The following is a 23,445-nucleotide window of genomic DNA, read 5'->3' as shown; positions in this document are numbered from 1 at the left end:
CAATCGAGCAGGAAGCGATGATCGATCAGCAGCATGGAAACCTTGAAACTTGTGAGGCGAAGCCGGAACACTTTACAAAACAGATTGGCCCACTACGAGGTATTGATCTTTATTTGCACTAGTCACACTGTAACTTGTTAGTAGACTATGGACATAAATAAGTATTTACTTATTGTTTGCCTATGTATGATTGTTGTGGTTTTGTAAATAAAGAAGTCATGATCACTTCTCGTCGACCGAGTCGAGATGCAGTAGTGTTGAGTTCGATCACCAGTAAAAAAACAGACAAGTCAACGACATAAGGAGGACTTATTAAATCAATTATGAAAGAAAATGTAGTGGAATTTTGTCACCGTTGGGACTGTTGCTAGGATATGATCGCTAGTTAGATGTATCTTCTGAAAACTCCATTGGGTGATACAGGGTTTGTTCCATAAAAGCAGGATTAATAAATTAGCCAGCTCAACTAACTGTCCTATTCTTAAATAACTTAATATTTTCGAGAAACAGAGTTAAACCTAGGATGATATAATTGACTTTCGTCACTCAGATCCATGTCCAGTTTGAGTCACAACAACTAGCCAACCAACACAGCTGCTGACGTTCATGGGAACTTGATCTCGGAGCTACAACTTTCCTTCATCCAGCATGGATCCACAAGTCTGTCTCGAGAGAAATGGGGAACCTTCCCCAACACCAGAGAGTAGTAAACAAGTGAAAGAGACAGAACTTAACGGAGTTCCAGAGTCTGAGCACCGTTCCGGTTCCCGACCCCCACGGCTCTCTCTGCCGTTTGACCGTCTCCAGGAACCGGTCACGTTGAAAGATCTGACGGAACTGCTTCAGTTTGCTGCTCTGGGGAATACCGGTGGGCTGAAACAACCCAGGTATGTTAGCTAGCTAGCTACAACAACAAAACACCTCATATCTTATCTTAGTTCAGAGTCTAGACTCTCGAGGCAACAACACTACTCCATAGAGATGGACGTCACATCACGACAGGAACTGAACCAAACATTCTGCTGCAACAATAACATGATATGTATGTGGATTGATAAGTGATAACATGTTATTGTCTTGTACCTGTTTCAGTTGGTGTCGCCTCCACCACCAGAGGAAGGTATCAGGGGTGAGCGTGATCCTTCTAGAAGGACTGAGCCAGGCCCACTTCTACAGACACTACCTGCACTTCAAACACCTCCGCACCAAGTACACCTCTGTAAGTCAAGGACCAAATGGCACCCTATTCCCTTTTATAGCGCACTACTTTTGACCTGACCCTATGTCACCCTATTCCCTACACAGTGCACTACTTTTGACCAGAAGCGTAGGGGTCGTAAATTAGTGCACTCTATAGGGAACAGGGTGACATCTGGGACACAGACTGTGTTAGTCATATTGCATAAGATTCCACCGTGACAGTTTTTTTTTTACCCTCTGACCTCAGAGACGCAGTTATACTCCATCGCCTGGCAACGTGATTTCTGGAATATTCAGCAGTGAAGTTGTCAACAATAGTCCTGCTGATGCGCTAGGAGAGCAGAAGAGTGCTCAGCCAGAGGGAGGTATGTATGGGTAGCCCTGTCTGCAACTTCAAAATCAGCCACCCTCAGTGCAAGGGGGGATTTCCTCTTGGTCTAATTGTTAGGATATTGATTTCCGGAGTGTGTTTTGTACCTGTGTGTGTGTAGGTCTGCGGTGGCACCCAGTGATCAGGAAGTTTGGTCTGGAGACCAGAGGGCTGACTGGATACCTCCTCACCCAGGAGGATATGATCAAGAAACACTTCCCTGTCCGCGGTGAGACACACACACTGGACACTCACACACACACTGGACACTCACACACACAGGTCCCTCTCTCTCTCTGATGTCTCTCTGTGCTGTGTTTTCCAGGTATGCCTGGCAGTGAGGGCTTTGTGTGTATAGACAGTGATGACTGTGTGACTGACAGTAGTCCTCTCTATGGGCTGGACTGTGAGATGGTGAGGACATGACTGCATCCCAAATGGCACCATGTTCTGGCCCCATAGAGCTCTGGTTAAAAGTAGTGTACTATATAGGGAATAGGGTGCCATAGGGCTCTGGTTAAAAGTAGTGTACTGAATAGGGCTCTGGTTAAAAGTAGTGTACTATATAGGGAGTAGGGTGCCATTTGTGACATCCCATATTCATGTCATTCATAGATTTTATTAACAGTAGATGAAACCTTCTGTTCTGTAGTTATTGCTCGGTGTCTAACGTGTGTGTTGTGTGTGTCTGTGTGTTGTGTATGTGTGTGTGTGTAGTGTCTGACAGAATGGGGCAACGAGCTGACGCGTATTTCTCTAGTAGACAGCAGAGGGAGCTGTGTTCTGGACGAGCTGGTCAAACCTCCCAACCGCATCCTCAACTACCTTACACAGTAAGCTGAGTGTGTGCGTGTGTTTACGTGTGTATGTGCGTGTTTGCTTTTCAATATCTGTACGTAACCTCTCCTCTCCCCTGATAGGTTCTCTGGTATCACCCGTGCAATGCTGCAGCCAATCACCACCACCCTAAGAGAAGTCCAATCAAAGCTCAAGAAAGTGTTGCCCCGGGACGCGGTCCTGGTTGGCCACTCCCTTGACAACGACCTCATGGCCCTGAACGTGAGTCGCCGTGGTTTACCAATGTAGTCATGACGATAGTGGTTGCAATGGCAGCTAGCAGCAATGCCCGAGGCCTGTTCAGGAGAATATAACATTACAGAACATTCAGATAGAAATGTATGTTGTAGAACAGATATGACTGTCAGGTGGAATAGGAATCATGTCAGATCTATTCATTTCTATCTGGAATACACACATAGGTCATATTCACTAGGAACTAAACGGGCCAAAACGGGGAGGGACCTACCTGAATTTGTCAAATAAAAAACCCTTGTTTTGTGTTTTCCATTGAAAAGCATTTTGCTACTGTGAGCGCTAATGAATTCGACCTGGTCTCGTCTCAGCTGACCCCTGACCTCAAAACCCCTGAACTGTGACCTGTTGTCTCGTCTCAGCTGACCTCAAACCCCTGATCTGTGACTTGTCTCGTCTCAGCTGACCCCTGACCTCAAACCCCTGATCTGTGACCTGTTGTCTCGCCTCAGCTGACCCCGAACCTCAAACCCCTGATCTGTGACCTGTTGTCTCGTCTCAGCTGACCCCTGACCTCAAACCCCTGATCTGTGACCTGTTGTCTCGTCTCAGAAGACCCCTGACCTCTAAGCCCTGACTTGTTGTGTTGTCTCCTCCCAGCTGATCCACCCCCATGTGATTGATACCTCCCTGCTGTACAGGAGAGAGTTTGGACAGAGGTTTAAACTCAAGGTGCTGGCTGAGACTGTGCTCAAGTGAGTTCATTTTCACAACACACACACACAACTGACCGCTGCGCTCCATAATAGGTAGGAACTGCAGCATGTTTGTGTTTCTTCTCTGGGGTGAATTTTCCCCTAGGTACAAATCTAGGATCAGCTTCCCCCTCCCCTAACCTTAACCATTAGTGGGGGAAATGCTAAATTGACCCAAGATCAGTGTCTAGGGGCAACTTCATCCAACTCTTATGTTTGTGACCCACAGGAAGCAGATCCAGACGGAGGAGAGGAAGGGTCATGACCCCACAGAGGACGCCCAGGCTGCCCTGGAACTGGCCCAGTACTTCATACACACTGGACCACGACAGGTACACGACACACACACACACACTGGACCACGACAGGTACACGACACACACACACTGGACCACGACAGGTACACGACACACACACACTGGACCACGACAGGTACACGACACACACACACTGGACCACGACAGGTACACGACACACACACACTGGACCACGACAGGTACACGACACACACACACTGGACCACGACAGGTACACCACACACACACACACTGGACCACGACAGGTACACCACACACACACACACTGGACCACGACAGGTACACCACACACACACACACTGGACCACGACAGGTACACCACACACACACACACTGGACCACGACAGGTACACCACACACACACACACTGGACCACGACAGGTACACCACACACACACACACCACTGGACCACGACAGGTACACCACACACACACACACACTGGACCACGACAGGTACACGACACACACACACTGGACCACGACAGGTACACCACACACACACTGGACCACGACAGGTACAGACACAGACTCCCAGGCTATGTGTTCTGTATCAGGTAGTGGAGCTGTATTGTGAAGAGCTGTGGGGTGGGAGTCCTACCATGTACCAGCCTCCTGTCAACAGAGAAACATCTACACACAACAACAACAGGTACGACCAACAAACCCTTCCCCTCTTTTCCATATGTGGTTCCTCTTGTATTAGCCTGGAGGCGAAAGAAACACACCTGTTTAGGAGAGGCACTGGCTAGCAGAGTAGAACACCTGTTTAGGAGAGGCACTGGCTAGCAGAGTAGAACACCTGTTTAGGAGAGGTGCTGGATAGGGGAGTAGAACACCTGTTTAGGAGAGGTGCTGGCTAGCGGAGTAGAACACCTGTTTAGGAGAGGTGCTGGCTAGCGGAGTAGAACACCTGTTTAGGAGAGGCGCTGGCTAGGGGAGTAGAACACCTGTTTAGGAGAGGCGCTGGCTAGCGGAGTAGAACACCTGTTTAGGAGAGGTGCTGGCTAGCAGAGTAGAACACCTGTTTAGGAGAGGTGCTGGCTAGCAGAGTAGAACACCTGTTTAGGAGAGGTGCTGGCTAGCAGAGTAGAACACCTGTTTAGGAGAGGTGCTGGCTAGCAGAGTAGAACACCTGTTTAGGAGAGGTGCTGGCTAGCAGAGTAGAACACCTGTTTAGGAGAGGTGCTGGCTAGCAGAGTAGAACACCTGTTTAGGAGAGGTGCTGGCTAGCAGAGTAGAACACCTGTTTAGGAGAGGTGCTGGCTAGCAGAGTAGAACACCTGTTTAGGAGAGGTGCTGGCTAGGGGAGTAGAACACCTGTTTAGGAGAGGTGCTGGCTAGCGGAGTAGAACACCTGTTTAGGAGAGGTGCTGGCTAGCGGAGTAGAACACCTGTTTAGGAGAGGTGCTGGCTAGGGGAGTAGAACACCTGTTTAGGAGAGGTGCTGGCTAGGGGAGTAGAACACCTGTTTAGGAGAGGTGCTGGCTAGGGGAGTAGAACACCTGTTTAGGAGAGGTGCTGGCTAGGGGAGTAGAACACCTGTTTAGGAGAGGTGCTGGCTAGCAGAGTAGAACACCTGTTTAGGAGAGGTGCTGGCTAGCAGAGTAGAACACCTGTTTAGGAGAGGTGCTGGCTAGCAGAGTAGAACACCTGTTTAGGAGAGGTGCTGGCTAGCAGAGTAGAACACCTGTTTAGGAGAGGTGCTGGCTAGCAGAGTAGAACACCTGTTTAGGAGAGGTGCTGGCTAGGGGAGTAGAACACCTGTTTAGGAGAGGTGCTGGCTAGCAGAGTAGAACACCTGTTTAGGAGAGGTGCTGGCTAGCAGAGTAGAACACCTGTTTAGGAGAGGTGCTGGCTAGCAGAGTAGAACACCTGTTTAGGAGAGGTGCTGGCTAGCAGAGTAGAACACCTGTTTAGGAGAGGTGCTGGCTAGGGGAGTAGAACACCTGTTTAGGAGAGGTGCTGGCTAGCGGAGTAGAACACCTGTTTAGGAGAGGTGCTGGCTAGGGGAGTAGAACACCTGTTTAGGAGAGGTGCTGGCTAGCAGAGTAGAACACCTGTTTAGGAGAGGTGCTGGCTAGGGGAGTAGAACACCTGTTTAGGATAGGTGCTGGCTAGGGGAGTAGAACACCTGTTTAGGAGAGGTGCTGGCTAGCAGAGTAGAACACCTGTTTAGGAGAGGTGCTGGCTAGGGGAGTAGAACACCTGTTTAGGAGAGGTGCTGGCTAGCAGAGTAGAACACCTGTTTAGGAGAGGTGCTGGCTAGCAGAGTAGAACACCTGTTTAGGAGAGGTGCTGGCTAGCAGAGTAGAACACCTGTTTAGGAGAGGTGCTGGCTAGCGGAGTAGAACACCTGTTTAGGAGAGGCGCTGGCTAGGGGAGTAGAACACCTGTTTAGGAGAGGTGCTGGCTAGCGGAGTAGAACACCTGTTTAGGAGAGGTGCTGGCTAGCAGAGTAGAAAACCTGTTTAGGTGAGGTGCTGGCTAGCAGAGTAGAACACCTGTTTAGGAGAGGTGCTGGCTAGCAGAGTAGAACACCTGTTTAGGAGAGGTGCTGGCTAGCAGAGTAGAACACCTGTTTAGGAGAGGTGCTGGCTAGGGGAGTAGAACACCTGTTTAGGAGAGGTGCTGGCTAGCAGAGTAGAACACCTGTTTAGGATAGGTGCTGGCTAGGGGAGTAGAACACCTGTTTAGGAGAGGTGCTGGCTAGGGGAGTAGAACACCTGTTTAGGAGAGGCGCTGGCTAGGGGAGTAGAACACCTGTTTAGGAGAGGCGCTGGCTAGGGGAGTAGAACACCTGTTTAGGAGAGGCGCTGGCTAGGGGAGTAGAACACCTGTTTAGGAGAGGTGCTGGCTAGCAGAGTAGAACACCTGTTTAGGAGAGGTGCTGGCTAGCAGAGTAGAACACCTGTTTAGGAGAGGTGCTGGCTAGCAGAGTAGAACACCTGTTTAGGAGAGGTGCTGGCTAGCGGAGTAGAACACCTGTTTAGGAGAGGTGCTGGCTAGCAGAGTAGAACACCTGTTTAGGAGAGGTGCTGGCTAGCAGAGTAGAACACCTGTTTAGGTGAGGTGCTGGCTAGCAGAGTAGAACACCTGTTTAGGAGAGGTGCTGGCTAGCAGAGTAGAACACCTGTTTAGGAGAGGTGCTGGCTAGCAGAGTAGAACACCTGTTTAGGAGAGGTGCTGGCTAGCAGAGTAGAACACCTGTTTAGGAGAGGTGCTGGCTAGGGGAGTAGAACACCTGTTTAGGAGAGGTGCTGGCTAGCAGAGTAGAACACCTGTTTAGGAGAGGTGCTGGCTAGCAGAGTAGAACACCTGTTTAGGAGAGGTGCTGGCTAGGGGAGTAGAACACCTGTTTAGGAGAGGTGCTGGCTAGCAGAGTAGAACACCTGGAAAAGGGTGATGAAGACAGCTTGTCTGTGGAAATGGTTAATAAATGATTGCATCTGAGCTCCTAGAGTGTGGCTCTCCTTTTCCTCTTGTAGTAACAACACTACTATAGCTGTCTCTCTCAGGTTTGCCCAGGCCCTGAAGAGTTCTGGCCAATCAGCCGTGGTTATAGGGAAGCGTGCTGACATCACCCTGGATCTATCCAATCAGCAGTGGCACAGCTCAGACAGAGAGGTGAGACGTGTGATGGGTCAGGGGGTTCCATGGGGCTCAGTTGGTAGAGCATGGCTCATGCAATGCCAGGGTTGTGGGTTCAATTCCCACTGGGGACCAGTATGAAAAGTACCCTCCACCCTACCTCCTAACCCTCCTAACACTCCCTCCTAAACTCCACCCTACCTCCTAACCCTTCTACCTTCCACCCTACCTCCAACCCTCCACCCTACCTCCAACCCTCCACCCTACCTCCTAACCCTCCAAACCTACCCTCTCCTACCTCCTAAACCCTCCGAACCTCCCACCCTACCTCCTAAACCCTCCACCCTAACTATCCCTCATTCTCTCCTCCAGGTCCTGTCTTCCTTTAAAAGAGGACTAGAGTCTCACTCGTTCAGCGTTGTCCAGTTGTCTTCCTTCTCTGACCATCTGATGTCTATGATCTCTACTGACCAGCACTACCACACGGTATGAATCTGTCTACCTCTCTGGCTATCATATCACTACTAGAGGTCGACCGATTAATCGGAATGGCCGATTAATTATGGCCGATTTCAAGTTTTCATAACAATCGGTAATCTGCATTTTGGGACTCCGATTATGGCCGATTACATTGCACTCCACGAGGAGACTGCTTGGCAGGCTGACTACCTGTTATGCGAGTGCAGCAAGGAGCCAAGGTAAGGTGCTAGCAAGCATTAAACTTATCTTATAAAAAACAATCAATCTTAACATAATCACTAGTTAACCACACATGGTTGATGATATTACTAGTTTATCTAGCTTGTCCTGCGTTGCATATAATCGATGCGGTGCCTGTTAATTTCTCATTGAATCACAGCCTACTTCGCCAAATGGGTGATTTAACAAGCGCATTCGCGAAAAAAAGCACTGTCGTTGCACCAATGTGTAGCTAACCATAAACATCAACGCCTTTCTTAAAATCAATACACAACTATATATTTTTAAACCTGCATATTTTTTTTAATATTGCCTGGTAACATTCATTTCTTTTAACTAGGGAAAGTGTGTCACCTCTGCAACAGAGTCAGGGTATATACAGCAGTTTGGGCCGCCTGGCTCGTTGCGAACTGTGTGAAGACTATTTCTTCCTAACAAAGACGGCCAACTTCGCCAAACGGGGGATGATTTAACAAAAGCGCATTTGCGAAAAAAGCACAATCGTTGCACGAATGTACCTAGCCATAAACATCAAAGCCTTTCTTAATATCAGTACACAGAAGTGTATTTTTTGAAAGCTGCATATTTAGTTAAAAGAAATTAATGTTAGCAGGCAATATTAAACTAGGGAAATTGTCACTTCTTGCGTTCATTGCACGCAGAGTCAGGGTATATGCAACAATTTGGGCCGCCTGGCTCGTTGCGAACTAATTTGCCAGAATTTTACATAATTATGAGATAACATTGAAGGTTGTACAATGTAACAGCAATATTTAGACTTATGGATGCCACCCGTTAGATAAAATACGGAACGGTTCCGTATTTCACCGACAGGAAAAACGTTTTGTTTTCGAGATGATAGTTTCCGGATTTGACCATATTAATGACCTAAGGCTCGTATTTGTGTGTTACTATATTATAATTAAGTCTATGATTTGATAGAGCAGTCTGACTGAGTGGTGGTAGGCAGCAGCAGGCTCGTAAGCATTCATTCAAACAGCACATTACTGCGTTTGCCAGCAGCTCTTCGCAATGCTTCAAGCATTGGGCTGTTTATGACTTCAAACCTATCAACTCCCGAGATTATGCTGGCAATACTAAAGTACCTATTAGAACATCCAATAGTCAAAGGTATATGAAATACAAATGGTATAGAGAGAAATAGTCCTATAATAACTACAACCTAAAACTTCTTACCTGGGAATATTGAAGACTCATGTTCAAAGGAACCACCAGCTTATATATGTTCTCATGTTCTGAGCAAGGAATTTAAACGTTAGCTTTTTTTACATGGCACATAATGCACTTTTACTTTCTTCTCCAACACTTTGCTTTGGCATTTAAACCAAATTGAATATGTTTCATTATTTATGAAACTAAATAGATTTTGATGTATTATATTCAGTTAAAATAAGTGTTCATTTCATTCAGTATTGTTGTAATTGTCATTATTACAAAAAAAAAACAAACGGCCGATTAATCGGTATCGGCTGTTTTTGGTCCTCCAATAATCGGTATCGGCTGTTTTTGGTCCTCCAATAATCGGTATCGGCTGTTTTTGGTCCTCCAATAATCGGTATCGGCCGTTTTTGGTCCTCCAATAATCGGTATCGGCCGTTTTTGGTCCTCCAATAATCGGTATCGGCCGTTTTTGGTCCTCCAATAATCGGTATCGGCCGTTTTTGGTCCTCCAATAATCGGTATCGGCCGTTTTTGGTCCTCCAATAATCGGTATCGGCCGTTTTTGGTCCTCCAATAATCGGTATCGGCGTTGAAAAATCATAATCGGTCGACCTCTAATCACTACCACACGGTATGAATCTGTCTACCTCTCTGTCTACCATGTGTATCACTACCACATGGTATGAATCTGTCTACCTCTCTGGCTATCATATGACTTTATATTCCAATAGGGGGGGCTACTGTATACTGAACTAGTCCTGTCAGCTGTAATGACTTTATATTCCAATAGGGGGCGCTAACTGTCTACATGTTGATTTCATATCTGTCTAAATGAACTTTGTATGTGTGTGTCGTGCGTGTCATGTCGTGTGTTCCAGATGTCTCAGCGTCTAAGAGAGATGTGTGTGGTGTTTGCAGGGCCGTTGCCTAGCGACTACACAGAGAGGGATGTGAGGAGGCTGTTCAGGAGCTGTGGAAACGTACAGGCTGTCAGGCTGCTGAATGCTACTCAGCGGGTACGTGACCAAATATAAGAAGCCATAAAGCGTCTCACAGTAGTGCTGATCCAGGATCAGGTCCCCCTTGTCCATTCATTACAACCTAAAAGGCAAAGCTGATCCTAGATCAGCACTCCTTCTCAGAGAGGCTTTATGAGTACTGGCCCAGGGATCTCCAATGGGTACAGGCTTTTGATCCATCCAAATCACATGTTATTTGTCACATGCTTTGTAAACAACAGGTGTAGACTAATAGTGAAATGCTGACTTATAGGTTCTTTTCCAACAGCGCAGAGTTAACAATAAACATGTTATATGATCCTAGATTAGACTAGGTTTGGTTTACTGGAGTATTTATGGTCCTGCACCCAGATATCTAAGTGATTACTTTCCTCGTGTTAGGGATGCACACAATCACAGCACCAGATCAGGTGTTGCTGATGTGTGCTTATACAGGTTCAGGAGTAATGCTGGGAAAGGTACTTTCTTGTATACTGGAGCCTCAGAATGGAATGAGTTGCCTCTGCCCATAAAAACAACGTCCTCTCTGGGCAGCTTTAAAAATAAAGTAAAAATATGATGTCTTCTGTGCCCATATGAACAACCCCTATGATGTAACTGGAATGATGAGATAATGTTCTTCTCTGTTTCTGTTGTATTATTTCTCTGCCATACTGTTGGATCTTGTCTAGCCATCTTGTCTCAAGAGGACCACAATGGAAATAAGTCCCAGACTTTGTGCTACCCTCCATGATTTTATTCATGTATGGCTTAAGTTTTATGTGTGCTTGTTTTTTTTTTTTTTTAAATGGTCAAATTAATAAAGTAAACATATATAGAAAGTGACAGAAGGAATAAATACTCAGTGAATAACGAATATTATAAAACTGGGTGGTCCGAGCCCTGAATGCTGATTGGCTGTAAACCGTGGTATATCAAACCGTATGACAAAACATTTAGTTTTACCCTTCTAATTACATTGGCAACCAGTTTTATAATAACAATAAGGCACCTCGGGGGTGTGGTGTATATGGCCAATATACCACGGCTAAGGACTGTATCTAAGAACAGCCCTTAGCCGTGGTATATTGGCCATATACACCACACCCCCTCGGGCCTTATTGCTTAAACATAACATGGCTATATATAGGGAGTACGAGTAGCGAGTGGATGTGCAGGGGTATGAGGTAATGGAGGTAGATATGTACATATAGTAGTGGTAAGGTAACTAGGCAACAGGACAGATAAGACAGTAGCAGCAGCATATGTGGTGAGTATGAAAAGTGTGCGTGGCATCAGCATGCATGTTGTGTGTGTCTGGGCGTATGTAGTGTGTGCTGGGGTGTGTGCTGGGGTGTGTGAGTGTGTGTCTGGGCGTATGTAGTGTGTGCTGGGGTGTGGGTGGGTGTATAGTGTGTGCTGGGGTGTGTGTGGGCGTATGTAGTGTGTGCTGGGGTGTGGGTGTGTGTGTGTGTCTGGGCGTATGTAGTGTGTGCTGGGGTGTGGGTGTGTGTGTGTGTGTCTGGGCGTATGTAGTGTGTGCTGGGGTGTGGGTGTGTGTGTGTCTGGGCGTATGTAGTGTGTGCTGGGGTGTGGGTGTGTGTGTGTGTGTGTGTGTCTGGGCGTATGTAGTGTGTGCTGGGGTGTGTGTGTGTGTGTCTGGGCGTATGTAGTGTGTGCTGGGGTGTGTGTGTGTCTGGGCGTATGTAGTGTGGGTGTGTGTGTGTCTGGGCGTATGTAGTGTGTGCTGGGGTGTGGGTGTGTGTGCGTGTGTGTCTGGGCGTGGGTGTGTGTGTGTGTGTCTGGGCGTATGTAGTGTGTGCTGGGGTGTGGGTGTGTGTCTGGGCGTATGTAGTAAAAGCTGGGGTGTGGGTGTGTGTCTGGGCGTATGTAGTGTGTGCTGGGGTGTGGGTGTGTGTGTGTGTCTGGGCGTATGTAGTGTGTGCTGGGGTGTGTGTGTGTGTGTGTGTCTGGGCGTATGTAGTGTGTGCTGGGGTATGGGTGTGTGTGTGTGTCTGGGCGTATGTAGTGTGTGCTGGGGTGTGTGTGTGTGTCTGGGCGTATGTAGTGTGTGCTGGGGTGTGTGTGTGTGTCTGGGCGTATGTAGTGTGTGCTGGGGTGTGTGTGTGTGTGTCTGGGCGTATGTAGTGTGTGCTGGGGTGTGTGTGTGTGTGTCTGGGCGTATGTAGTGTGTGCTGGGGTGTGTGTGTGTGCTGGGGTGTGTGTGTGTGCTGGGGTGTGTGTGTGTGTCTGGGCGTATGTAGTGTGTGCTGGGGTGTGTGTGTGTGTCTGGGCGTATGTAGTGTGTGCGTGTGTGTGTGTGTCTGGGCGTATGTAGTGTGTGCTGGGGGGTGTGTGTGTGTGTGTGTGTGTGTGTCTGGGCGTATGTAGTGTGTGCTGGGGTGTGGGTGTGGTGTGTGTGTGTGTCTGGGCGTATGTAGTGTGTGCTGGGGTGTGTGTGTGTGTCTGGGCGTATGTAGTGTGTGCTGGGGTGTGGGTGTGTGTGTGTGTCTGGGCGTATGTAGTGTGTGCTGGGGTGTGTGTGTGTGTCTGGGCGTATGTAGTGTGTGCTGGGGTGTGGGTGTGTGTGTGTGTCTGGGCGTATGTAGTGTGTGCTGGGGTGTGTGTGTGTGTGTCTGGGCGTATGTAGCGTGTGCTGGGGTGTGTGTGTGTGTGTCTGGGCGTATGTAGCGTGTGCTGGGGTGTGTGTGTGTGTGTCTGGGCGTATGTAGCGTGTGCTGGGGTGTGTGTGTGTGTGTCTGGGCGTATGTAGCGTGTGCTGGGGTGTGTGTGTGTGTGTCTGGGCGTATGTAGCGTGTGCTGGGGTGTGTGTGTGTGTCTGGGCGTATGTAGCGTGTGCTGGGGTGTGTGTGTGTGTCTGGGCGTATGTAGTGTGTGCTGGGGTGTGTGTGTGTGTCTGGGCGTATGTAGTGTGTGCTGGGGTGTGTGTGTGTGTCTGGGCGTATGTAGTGTGTGCTGGGGTGTGTGTGTGTGTCTGGGCGTATGTAGTGTGTGCTGGGGTGTGTGTGTGTGTCTGGGCGTATGTAGTGTGTGCGTGTGTCTGGGCGTATGTAGTGTGTGCTGGGGTGTGTGTGTGTGTCTGGGCGTATGTAGCGTGTGCTGGGGTGTGTGTGTGTCTGGGCGTATGTAGCGTGTGCTGGGGTGTGTGTGTGTGTCTGGGCGTATGTAGCGTGTGCTGGGGTGTGTGTGTGTGTCTGGGCGTATGTAGCGTGTGCTGGGGTGTGTGTGTGTGTGTGTCTGGGCGTATGTAGCGTGTGCTGGGGTGTGTGTGTGTGTCTGGGCGTATGTAGCGTGTGCTGGGGTGTGCGTGTGTGTCTGGGCGTATGTAGTGTGTGCTGGGGTGTGTGTGTGTCTGGGCGTATGTAGTGTGTGCTGGGGTGTGTGTGTGTGTCTGGGCGTATGTAGTGTGTGCTGGGGTGTGTGTGTGTGTCTGGGCGTATGTAGTGTGTGCTGGGGTGTGTGTGTGTGTCTGGGCGTATGTAGTGTGTGCTGGGGTGTGTGTGTGTGTCTGGGCGTATGTAGTGTGTGCTGGGGTGTGTGTGTGTGTCTGGGCGTATGTAGTGTGTGCTGGGGTGTGTGTGTGTGTCTGGGCGTATGTAGTGTGTGCTGGGGTGTGTGTGTGTGTCTGGGCGTATGTAGTGTGTGCTGGGGTGTGTGTGTGTGTCTGGGCGTATGTAGTGTGTGCTGGGGTGTGTGTGTGTGTCTGGGCGTATGTAGTGTGTGCTGGGGTGTGTGTGTGTGTCTGGGCGTATGTAGTGTGTGCTGGGGTGTGTGTGTGTGTCTGGGCGTATGTAGTGTGTGCTGGGGTGTGTGTGTGTGTCTGGGCGTATGTAGTGTGTGCTGGGGTGTGTGTGTGTGTGTGTGTGTGTGTGTGTGTGCGTGTGTCTGGGCGTGTGTCGTGTGTGCTGGGGTGTGGGCGTGTGTCTGGGCGTGTGTCGTGTGTGCTGGGGTGTGGGCGTGTGTCTGGGCGTGTGTAGGCGTGTGTCTGGGCGTGTGTAGTGTGCTGGGGGGCGTGTGTCTGGGCGTGTGTAGTGTGTGCTGGGGTGTGGGCGTGTGTCTGGGCGTGTAGTGTGTGCTGGGGTGTGGGCGTGTGTCTGGGCGTGTAGTGTGTGCTGGGGTGTGGGCGTGTGTCTGGGCGTGTGTAGTGTGTGCTGGGGTGTGGGCGTGTGTCTGGGCGTGTGTAGTGTGTGCTGGGTGTGGGCGTGTGTCTGGGCGTGTGTAGTGTGTGCTGGGTGTGGGCGTGTGTGTGTGTCTGGGCGTGTGTAGTGTGTGCTGGGGTGTGGGCGTGTGTGTGTGTCTGGGCGTGTGTAGTGTGTGCTGGGGTGTGGGCGTGTGTGTGTGTGTCTGGGCGTGTGTAGTGTGTGCTGGGGTGTGGGCGTGTGTGTGTGTGTCTGGGCGTGTGTAGTGTGTGCTGGGGTGTGGGCGTGTGTGTGTGTGTGTCTGGGCGTGTGTGTGTGTCTGGGCGTGTGTAGTGTGTGCTGGTGTGTGGGCGTGGGTGTGTGTGTGTCTGGGCGTGTGTAGTGTGTGCTGGTGTGTGGGTGTGTGTGTGTCTGGGCGTGTGTAGTGTGTGCTGGGGTGTGGGTGTGTGTGTGTCTGGGCGTGTGTAGTGTGTGCTGGGGTGTGGGTGTGTGTGTGTCTGGGCGTGTGTAGTGTGTGCTGGGGTGTGGGCGTGTGTGTGTGTGTCTGGGCGTGTGTAGTGTGTGCTGGGGTGTGGGCGTGTGTGTGTGTGTGTCTGGGCGTGTGTAGTGTGTGCTGGTGTGTGGGTGTGTGTGTGTCTGGGCGTGTGTAGTGTGTGCTGGGGTGTGGGTGTGTGTGTGTCTGGGCGTGTGTAGTGTGTGCTGGGGTGTGGGTGTGTGTGTGTCTGGGCGTGTGTAGTGTGTGCTGGGGTGTGGGTGTGTGTGTGTCTGGGCGTGTGTAGTGTGTGCTGGGGTGTGGGCGTGTGTCTGGGCGTGTGTAGTGTGTGCTGGGGTGTGGGCGTGTGTCTGGGCGTGTGTAGTGTGTGCTGGGGTGTGGGCGTGTGTCTGGGCGTGTGTAGTGTGTGCTGGGGTGTGTGTGTGTGTCTGGGCGTATGTAGTGTGTGCTGGGGTGTGTGTGTGTGTGTGTCTGGGCGTATGTAGTGTGTGCTGGGGTGTGTGTGTGTGTGTGTCTGGGCGTATGTAGTGTGTGCTGGGTGTGGGCGTGTGTCTGGGCGTGTGTAGTGTGTGCTGGGGTGTGGGCGTGTGTCTGGGCGTGTAGTGTGTGCTGGGGTGTGGGCGTGTGTCTGGGCGTGTGTAGTGTGTGCTGGGGTGTGGGCGTGTGTCTGGGCGTGTGTAGTGTGTGCTGGGGTGTGGGCGTGTGTCTGGGCGTGTGTAGTGTGTGCTGGGGTGTGGGCGTGTGTCTGGGCGTGTGTAGTGTGTGGGCGTGTGTCTGGGCGTGTGTAGTGTGTGCTGGGGTGTGGGCGTGTGTCTGGGCGTGTAGTGTGTGCTGGGGTGTGGGCGTGTGTCTGGGCGTGTGTAGTGTGTGCTGGGGTGTGGGCGTGTGTCTGGGCGTGTGTAGTGTGTGCTGGGGTGTGGGCGTGTGTCTGGGCGTGTGTAGTGGTGTGGGCGTGTGTGTGTGTCTGGGCGTGTGTAGTGTGTGCTGGGGTGTGAGCGTGTGTGTGTGTCTGGGCGTGTGTAGTGTGTGCTGGGGTGTGGGCGTGTGTGTGTGTCTGGGCGTGTGTAGTGTGTGCTGGGGTGTGGGCGTGTGTGTGTGTCTGGGCGTGTGTAGTGTGTGCTGGGGTGTGAGCGTGTGTGTGTGTCTGGGCGTGTGTAGTGTGTGCTGGGGTGTGGGCGTGTGTGTGTGTCTGGGCGTGTGTAGTGTGTGCTGGGGTGTGGGCGTGTGTGTGTCTGGGCGTGTGTAGTGTGTGCTGGGGTGTGGGTGTGTGTCTGGGCGTGTGTAGTGTGTGCTGGGGTGTGGGTGTGTGTCTGGGCGTGTGTAGTGTGTGCTGGGGTGTGGGTGTGTGTCTGGGCGTGTGTAGTGTGTGCTGGGGTGTGTGTCTGGGCGTGTGTAGTGTGTGCTGGGGTGTGTGTCTGGGCGTGTGTAGTGTGTGCTGGGGTGTGTGTCTGGGCGTGTGTAGTGTGTGCTGGGGTGTGTGTCTGGGCGTGTGTAGTGTGTGCTGGGGTGTGGGTGTGTGTCTGGGCGTGTGTAGTGTGTGCGTGTGTGTCTGGGCGTATGTAGCGTGTGCGTGTGTGTCTGGGCGTATGTAGTGTGTGCTGGGGTGTGGGTGTGTGTATGTAGTGTGTGCTGGGGTGTGGGTGTGTGTCTGGGCGTATGTAGTGTGTGCTGGGGTGTGGGTGGTTGTCTGGGCGTATGTAGTGTGTGCTGGGGTGTGGGTGTGTGTCTGGGCGTCTGTAGTGTGTGCTGGGGTGTGTGTGGGTGTGTGTGCGTTTGTAGTGTGTGCTGGGGTGTGGGTGGGTGTGTGTGCGCGCGTCTGTAGTGTGTGCTGGGGTGTGGGTGGGTGTGTGTGCGTCTGTAGTGTGTGCTGGGGTGTGGGTGGGTGTGTGTGTGTGCTGGGGTGTGGGTGGGTGTGTGTGTGTGCTGGGGTGTGGGTGGGTGTGTGTGCGTCTGTAGTGTGTGCTGGGGTGTGGGTGGGTGGGTGTGCGTCTGTAGTGTGTGCTGGGGTGTGGGTGGGTGGGTGTGCGTCTGTAGTGTGTGCTGGGGTGTGGGTGGGTGTGTGTGCTGGGGTGTGGGTGGGTGGGTGTGTGTCTGTAGTGTGTGCTGGGGTGTGGGTGGGTGTGTGTCTGTAGTGTGTGCTGGGGTGTGGGTGGGTGTGTGTGTCTGTAGTGTGGGTGTGTGTGTCTGTAGTGTGTGCTGGGGTGTGGGTGGGTCTGTGTCTGTAGTGTGTGCTGGGGTGTGGGTGGGTGTGTGTGTCTAGTGTGTGCTGAGGTGTGGGTGGGTGTGTGTGTCTAGTGTGTGCTGAGGTGTGGGTGGGTGTGTGTGTCTGTAGTGTGTGCTGGGGTGGGTGGGTGGGGCTGTAGTGTGTGCTGGGGTGTGGGTCTGTAGTGTGTGCTGGGGTGCGGTGTGTGCGGGTGGGGTGGGTGTGTGTCTGTAGTGTGTGCTGGGGTGTGGGTGGGTGTGTGTCTGTAGTGTGTGCTGGGGTGTGGGTGGGTGTGTCTGTAGTGTGTGCTGGGGTGTGGGTGGGTGTGTCTGTAGTGTGTGCTGGGGTGTGGGTGGGTGTGTCTGTAGTGTGTGCTGGGGTGTGGGTGGGTGTGTCTGTAGTGTGTGCTGGGGTGTGGGTGTGTGTGTGTGTCTGGGCGTATGTAGTGTGTGCGTGTGTGTGTGTCTGGGCGTATGTAGTGTGTGCTGGGGGTGGGTGTGTGTGTCTGGGCGTATGTAGTGTGTGCTGGGGGTGGGTGTGTGTGTCTGGGCGTATGTAGTGTGTGCTGGGGGTGGGTGTGTGTGTCTGGGCGTATGTAGTGTGTGCTGGGGTGGGTGTGTGTGTCTGGGCGTATGTAGTGTGTGCTGGGGTGTGGGTGTGTGTGTCTGGGCGTATGTAGTGTGTGCTGGGGTGTGGGTGTGTGTGTGTCTGGGCGTATGTAGTGTGTGCTGTGGTGTGGGTGTGTGTGTGTCTGGGCGTATGTAGTGTGTGCTGGGGTGTGGGTGTCTGGGCTTATGTAGTGTGTGTGTGAGAGTGTGTGTGTGAGAGCGTATGTAGTGTGTGCTGGGGTGTGGGTGTGTGTGTGTGTGGGCGTATGTAGTGTGTGCTGGGGTGTGGGTGTGTGTGTCTGGGCGTATGTAGTGTGTGCTGTGGTGTGGGTGTGTGTGTGTCTGGGCGTATGTAGTGTGTGCTGGGGTGTGGGTGTCTGGGCTTATGTAGTGTGTGTGTGTGTGAGAGCGTATGTAGTGTGTGTGTGGGCGTATGTAGTGTGTGCTGGGGTGTGGGTGTGTGTGTCTGGGCGTATGTAGTGTGTGCTGGGGTGTGGGTGTGTGTGTCTGGGCGTATGTAGTGTGTGCTGGGGTGTGGGTGTGTGTGTCTGGGCGTATGTAGTGTGTGCTGGGGTGTGAGTGTGTGTGTGTCTGGGCGTATGTAGTGTGTGCTGGGGTGTGGGTGTGTGTGTGAGAGTGTGTGTCTGGGCGTATGTAGTGTGTGTGTGAGAGTGTATGTAGTGTGTGCTGGGGTGTGGGTGTGGGTGTGTGTATGTAGTGTGTGCTGGGTTGTGGGTGTGTGTATGAGTGTGTGTGTCTGGGCGTATGTAGTGTGTGCTGGGGTGTGTGTCTGGGCGTATGTAGTGTGCTGGGGTGTGGGTGTGTGTATGAGAGTGTGTGTCTGGGTGTATGTAGTGTGTGCTGGGGTGTGAGAGTGTGTGTCTGGGTGTATGTAGTGTGTGCTGGGGTGTGAGTGTGTGTGTCTGGGTGTATGTAGTGTGTGCTGGGGTGTGAGTGTGTGTGTCTGGGTGTATGTAGTGTGTGCTGGGGTGTGAGTATGTGAGAGTGTGTGCTGTTAGGTTCTAATTTTCAGAGCTAAAACTCAATGGACAATATGAAAGCTCAAACCAAGTTTATTCTGCCCAGAGGGTCAATACATGCTCAAGATGGTGTAGCTGTAGAACTTTGAGGATCTGAGGGCCCCATGCCAAATCTTCTCCGCCTCCTGAGGGGGAAGAGGCGCTGTTGTGCCATCGTCACAACTGTGTGGGTGGACCATGTTCATTCCTTAGTAATGTGGATACTGAGGAACTTGGAAGTTCTCGACCCGCTCCACTACAGCCCCATTGATGTGGATGGAGGCATGCTCACCCCTCCGTTTCCTGTAGTCCACGATCAGCTCCTTTGCCTTTCTGACGTTGAGGGAGAGGTTGTTGTCCTGGCACCACATGGCCAGGCCTCGGGTCTCCTCCCTATAGGCTTGTTCATCGTCGGTGATCAGTCCTACTACTACTGTTGTGTCATCAGGTAAATTTGATGATGGTGTTGGACTCGTGCGCGGCCACACAGTCGTGGGTGAACAATGAATACATGATGGAACTAAGCACATACCCGAGCGGCCCATGTTGATGGTCAGCATGGCGGATGTGTTGTTGCCTACCCTTAACGCCTGGAGCCGGCCCATCAGGAAGTTCAGATTCAGTTGCAGAGGAAGGTGTTTAGTCCCAGGGTCCTGAGCTTGTTGATGAGTTTGGAGGTGACTATGGTGTTGAATGCTGAGTGGACAGCATTCTCAATGGACAGCATTCTTACGTACCGGTAGGTAATCCTTTTGTCCAGATGGGTGAGGGCAGTGTGGAGTGCAATAGAGATTGAGTCATCTGTGTATCTGTTGGGTATGTGAATTGGAGTGCGTCCAGGGTGTCTGGGATGATGGTGTTGATGTGAGCAATGACCAGCCTTTCAAAGCATTTCATGGCTATACATGTGAGTGATACTGGGCGATAGTCATTTAGGCAGGTTGCCTGAGAGGTTTTGGGCACGGGGACAATGGTGATCGGCTTGAAACAAGTTGGTATTACAGACAGGGTTAGGTTGAAAATGTCAGTAAAGACACTTGCCAGATGGTCAGCGCTTGCTCTGAGTATGCGTCCTGGTATTCCGTCTGGCCCTGCGAATGTTAACCTATTTAAAAAGGTCTTACTCGCATCAGCTACAGAGAGCGTGATCACACAGTTGTCCGGAACAGCTGGTGCGCTCATGCATGGTTCAGTGTTGCTTGCCTCAGTGGGCATAGAAGCAAATTTAGCTTGTCTGGTAAGCTTGCGTCGCTGGGCAGCTCGTGGCTGGGTTTGGCTTTGTAATCTGTGATAATTTGCAAGCCCTGTCACTTCCCTCGAGCATCAGAGCCGGCGTAGAGGATTCGATCTTAGTCCTGTATTGATGCTTTGCCTGTTTGATGGCTTGTCAGATGTCGTAGCGGCATTTCTTATAAGCCTTCAGCTCAATGCAGATGTTGCCTAGAATCCATGGCTTCTGGTTGGGGTACGTACTTATGGTCACTGTGGCGATGACGTCGTCGATGCACTTATTAACGAAGCCAGAGACTGATGTGCTAAACTCCAATGTTTATGGATGAATCCTGGAACATATTCCAGTCTGTGCTAGTGAAACAGTAGCTTAGCATCCGCTTCATCGGACCAGCACGAACACCTGATTCCACTAATCAAAGTCTTGATGAGGTCCAGAGTTGGTGACCAGTAATCAAGACTACTTTCCTATGAGTATATGTGCCTCATAAATGTGAGTTTGACCTTTGACCCTGTGATGACTCGGCAGGTGCATGCAGAGGTAGAGTTTGAGCTGCTGGAGGGAGCTGTGCTGGCTGTAGAGATGCTCAACGGAACACTGCTACACACCCGACACATCCTCAAGGTCTGGATCTGTCCCGCTCTCGTTTTCTGTTTATCTACCTCTCTTACTCTGTCTGTTTCTCTCTCCTAACCCCCTCTCTATGTATCTGTCTGGTTTTTCTGCCTCTTTTTTCACTTTCTGTCTCTCTCAATCTCTATCGCTTTCTGCCCTGCCTCTCTGTCTGTCTCTTTCACACTTTGTCTCCCCACTCTCTTTCTCCCACTCTGTCCTTTTTTCATATACTCGTAATTTCTCCCTCTGACCTTTGCTTCCAGTAATTCACCCCTTTGGTCTTGTTGCTCATGCTCTTTCTAAATGTAAATCTAATGTGCGTTACATCTCTCTCCTACCTGTCAGGTCCAGAGACCTGTAAAGGAGTCCATGCTGGATCTGGACGTCTTCCTGAGTTGCCTGCAGGATGACCTGCTAAGTGCTAACGTCATCTACGCCGCAGGGCTAAAGGCTAATGCTAAAACAGCACGGCTTGCAGCCAAAGTCAATGGGACTGGGCTAAATGCTAACGCAGCAACTGAAGTCAATGAGACTGGGCTAAATGCTAACGCAGCAGCTAAAGTCAATGGCACTGGGCTAAATGCTAACATAGCAGCAATCCCAGCTAAGGTCAATAGAGCTAGGCTACACGCCAAAGCGAACCATTCAGGGCTCTTAGAGAAAGTCAATGGAACTTTACTAAATGCTAAAGCTAAGCTAGCTGAAGCGAATGGACCTGGGCTACATACTAAAGCTAAATTTGCTAAGATAGCAGAGCTCTCAGCTGAAGTCAATGGCACTCTGCTCAAAGCGAAAACTATGCTAGCAGAGATAGCAGCCGAAGCCAATGTTGGAGCGAGGCTACATGCCAAGACTGCCGGACTCTGTGAAGAGGACCTCTGCAAGGCCTTTGGACAGTACGGAACGGTTCAGGGCGTAATTCTACCTGCAAACCACTCTGGAAAACAGAAACGTAGGAGACATGCTTTCATAAGTGAGTCAATGCTTCACATGTACCAACACTTTTCTTTTTTACATTTTAGTAATTTAGCAGACGCTCTTATCCGGAGCAACTTACCCTTGTTGGCTCAGGGATTCGAACCAGCAACCTTTTAGGTCACTGGCCCAATACTCTAACCGCTAGGCTACCTGCTGCCCATCATCAATGACCTGGGTTTAATTTTAGCTGTTGAATTTTTGTTGTTCGAAATATAATGTATGATTTTAAAATGCAATTTTTTTGTTAATCATCATATTAAAATGTGTACACGGTGTATATTTTTCCAGAGTATGATAGTCCTGACACTGTGGACGCGGTTCTCAGCTCACCTGTGGAACTCTGGGACAGGAAGGTGAGCACTCTCAGAGCCCTGACTCCGCCCCACCTGCGCTCCTGGGTTACTATGATGACGACGACTGGGTCTGACAGAGAGACGCCGGACGAATCGTCACAGGAAACTGGAAGAGAGGAACAAGAAGTGGCGTGTGTGATGAGGAAGTTGGACCGGCGCGTGGGGAAGCTGTTCAGATCTCTACCTGACAACACCCTCAGCATCGTACTGCTGCCTGGTCACAACAGGTGAGAAAATACACTGGCCTAATCCCAAATCATCACCTATGCACTTGTGGAGATCTGAAAGGATTTAATTGGTATGAGCAATATGTTGATATCACCTAGCCTATCAGGAGTTCAATGTGGAGCTATTACCAGATTTCTTACACCTGTCAACTCATCTCAGATCTCCACAAGTGCTTAGGGGTTGATTTGAGATCGGGCCAAAGTCATATTAGGACACCAGAGGTGTATCCATTAGTGCACAGCGTAGCAAAACCCAAAAAAACTAGTGTCTCCTTTTGGACGATGTTTAGTTATGGTAGTCCCTCCCCGTTTTGTCCCTTTGCTTCCAATGGGTTCCTAGTGAATACAACCCCTGGTGAGGAAAGGGGTTTTTACAGGATGGGCTGTTTTCTATAGAGAGAGCGAACTCAGGGAGCTGTTTCCTATATTAGAGAGGGGTGGATTCTAATACGCTGTCGGTTTGCGTTTTCAGTTCCCATGGCGATGGTCTGTGTTTCCTGGAGGTCAAACAGGGGTCAGCAGCACTCAGTGACCATGCCCACAGCCTGATGCTACCTGCATAGGGTTGCAAAAATCCAGTACCTTCCCAAGATTCCCAGAAATCCTGGTTGGAGGATTCTGGATTTCTTGCTTATTCCCTCCTGATTTCATGAATCTTCCAAATGGGAAAGTTCACAGATTTTGGCAACACTTCGCCTGCGATACCGTGTTTTACCATCTTTGTGTGCTGTAGCCCAGGAGTGCTGCAACTTGTCTAACATAGAGAGCTATAGGAATATTGTTATTTTTAAATAAAAAGATGTCTACTTACGAGTGCTCGATATGTTTCATTCAGTTCAGGCTGGACAGGGTTTTGTACACAGGCAACGAATTGAAGGTAAAACAGGATATGTCTGAAATGACACCCTATTCCCTATGTAGTGTGCACTATGGGCACGCCATGGGTCCTGTCAAAACCCTCTACAGGGATTATTAGGGTGCCATTTTGGACATAAACTCAGTGTGTTTGACCTGTATTACTGCTTCTGATCTGAATCACATGATGCCTTGTGTTGTCTTTATCATGTCCACCTAATAAACAGGTGATTGTTGTTAACATGGTTCTGTCATTCAATAGAGAGCTAGCTTCTACTGTCTGGTAGTACATTTATAACTCATTCTAGTCATATTTTGAAAGCTTCCTCTGAAGGAAGATGGGGGAAACCAATGTTCTGTTTGAAACTAATGGTGGGTTGGGTGAAGATGAGAACACAGTAAGAACGAGTTGGTTACTGTGGTGAACAAGGAAAAGTGGGAGGATCGAGTGGCGTTGAAGACGCAATGGTAGTAGAGCCTACACCCGTGAATGTTTCTCGGCAACCAAGGGATCCTGATACATGTCATGTTAAAAAGGTGGACTGTATAATTGATTGCAAT

General features: G+C 50.6%; 1 protein-coding gene across 3 annotated transcripts; it reads left to right on the top strand.

Moving 5' to 3' along the window:
* The first annotated feature begins 2 nt into the window (after nt 1-2).
* LOC106564115 (RNA exonuclease 5) lies at nt 3-23,125 on the top strand. Of its 3 annotated transcripts, none has more exons than XM_082958545.1 (18): nt 3-99; nt 551-887; nt 1,093-1,219; nt 1,448-1,565; nt 1,692-1,799; nt 1,896-1,984; nt 2,288-2,403; nt 2,491-2,629; nt 3,263-3,357; nt 3,587-4,190; nt 4,230-4,324; nt 7,191-7,299; nt 7,636-7,749; nt 10,023-10,160; nt 20,385-20,480; nt 20,817-21,444; nt 21,738-22,029; nt 22,502-23,125. In XM_082958545.1, exons 2-18 carry the CDS (start codon nt 649-651, stop codon nt 22,590-22,592), a joined length of 3,198 nt encoding a protein of 1,065 aa, XP_082814671.1. In that variant the 5' UTR covers nt 3-99; nt 551-648; the 3' UTR covers nt 22,593-23,125. The 3 variants fall into 3 exon arrangements, with proteins under 3 accessions (XP_082814671.1, XP_082814670.1, XP_082814672.1); XM_082958546.1 differs by having other exon boundaries at nt 4-99; nt 3,587-3,689; XM_082958544.1 differs by having other exon boundaries at nt 3,587-4,324.
* Nucleotides 23,126-23,445: the final 320 nt, after the last annotated feature.

Source organism: Salmo salar, chromosome 12 (assembly GCF_965601325.2).
Source record: "Salmo salar chromosome 12, fSalSal1, whole genome shotgun sequence".
NCBI lineage: Eukaryota > Metazoa > Chordata > Actinopteri > Salmoniformes > Salmonidae > Salmo > Salmo salar.
This window is presented reverse-complemented; position numbering and strand designations above follow the sequence as displayed.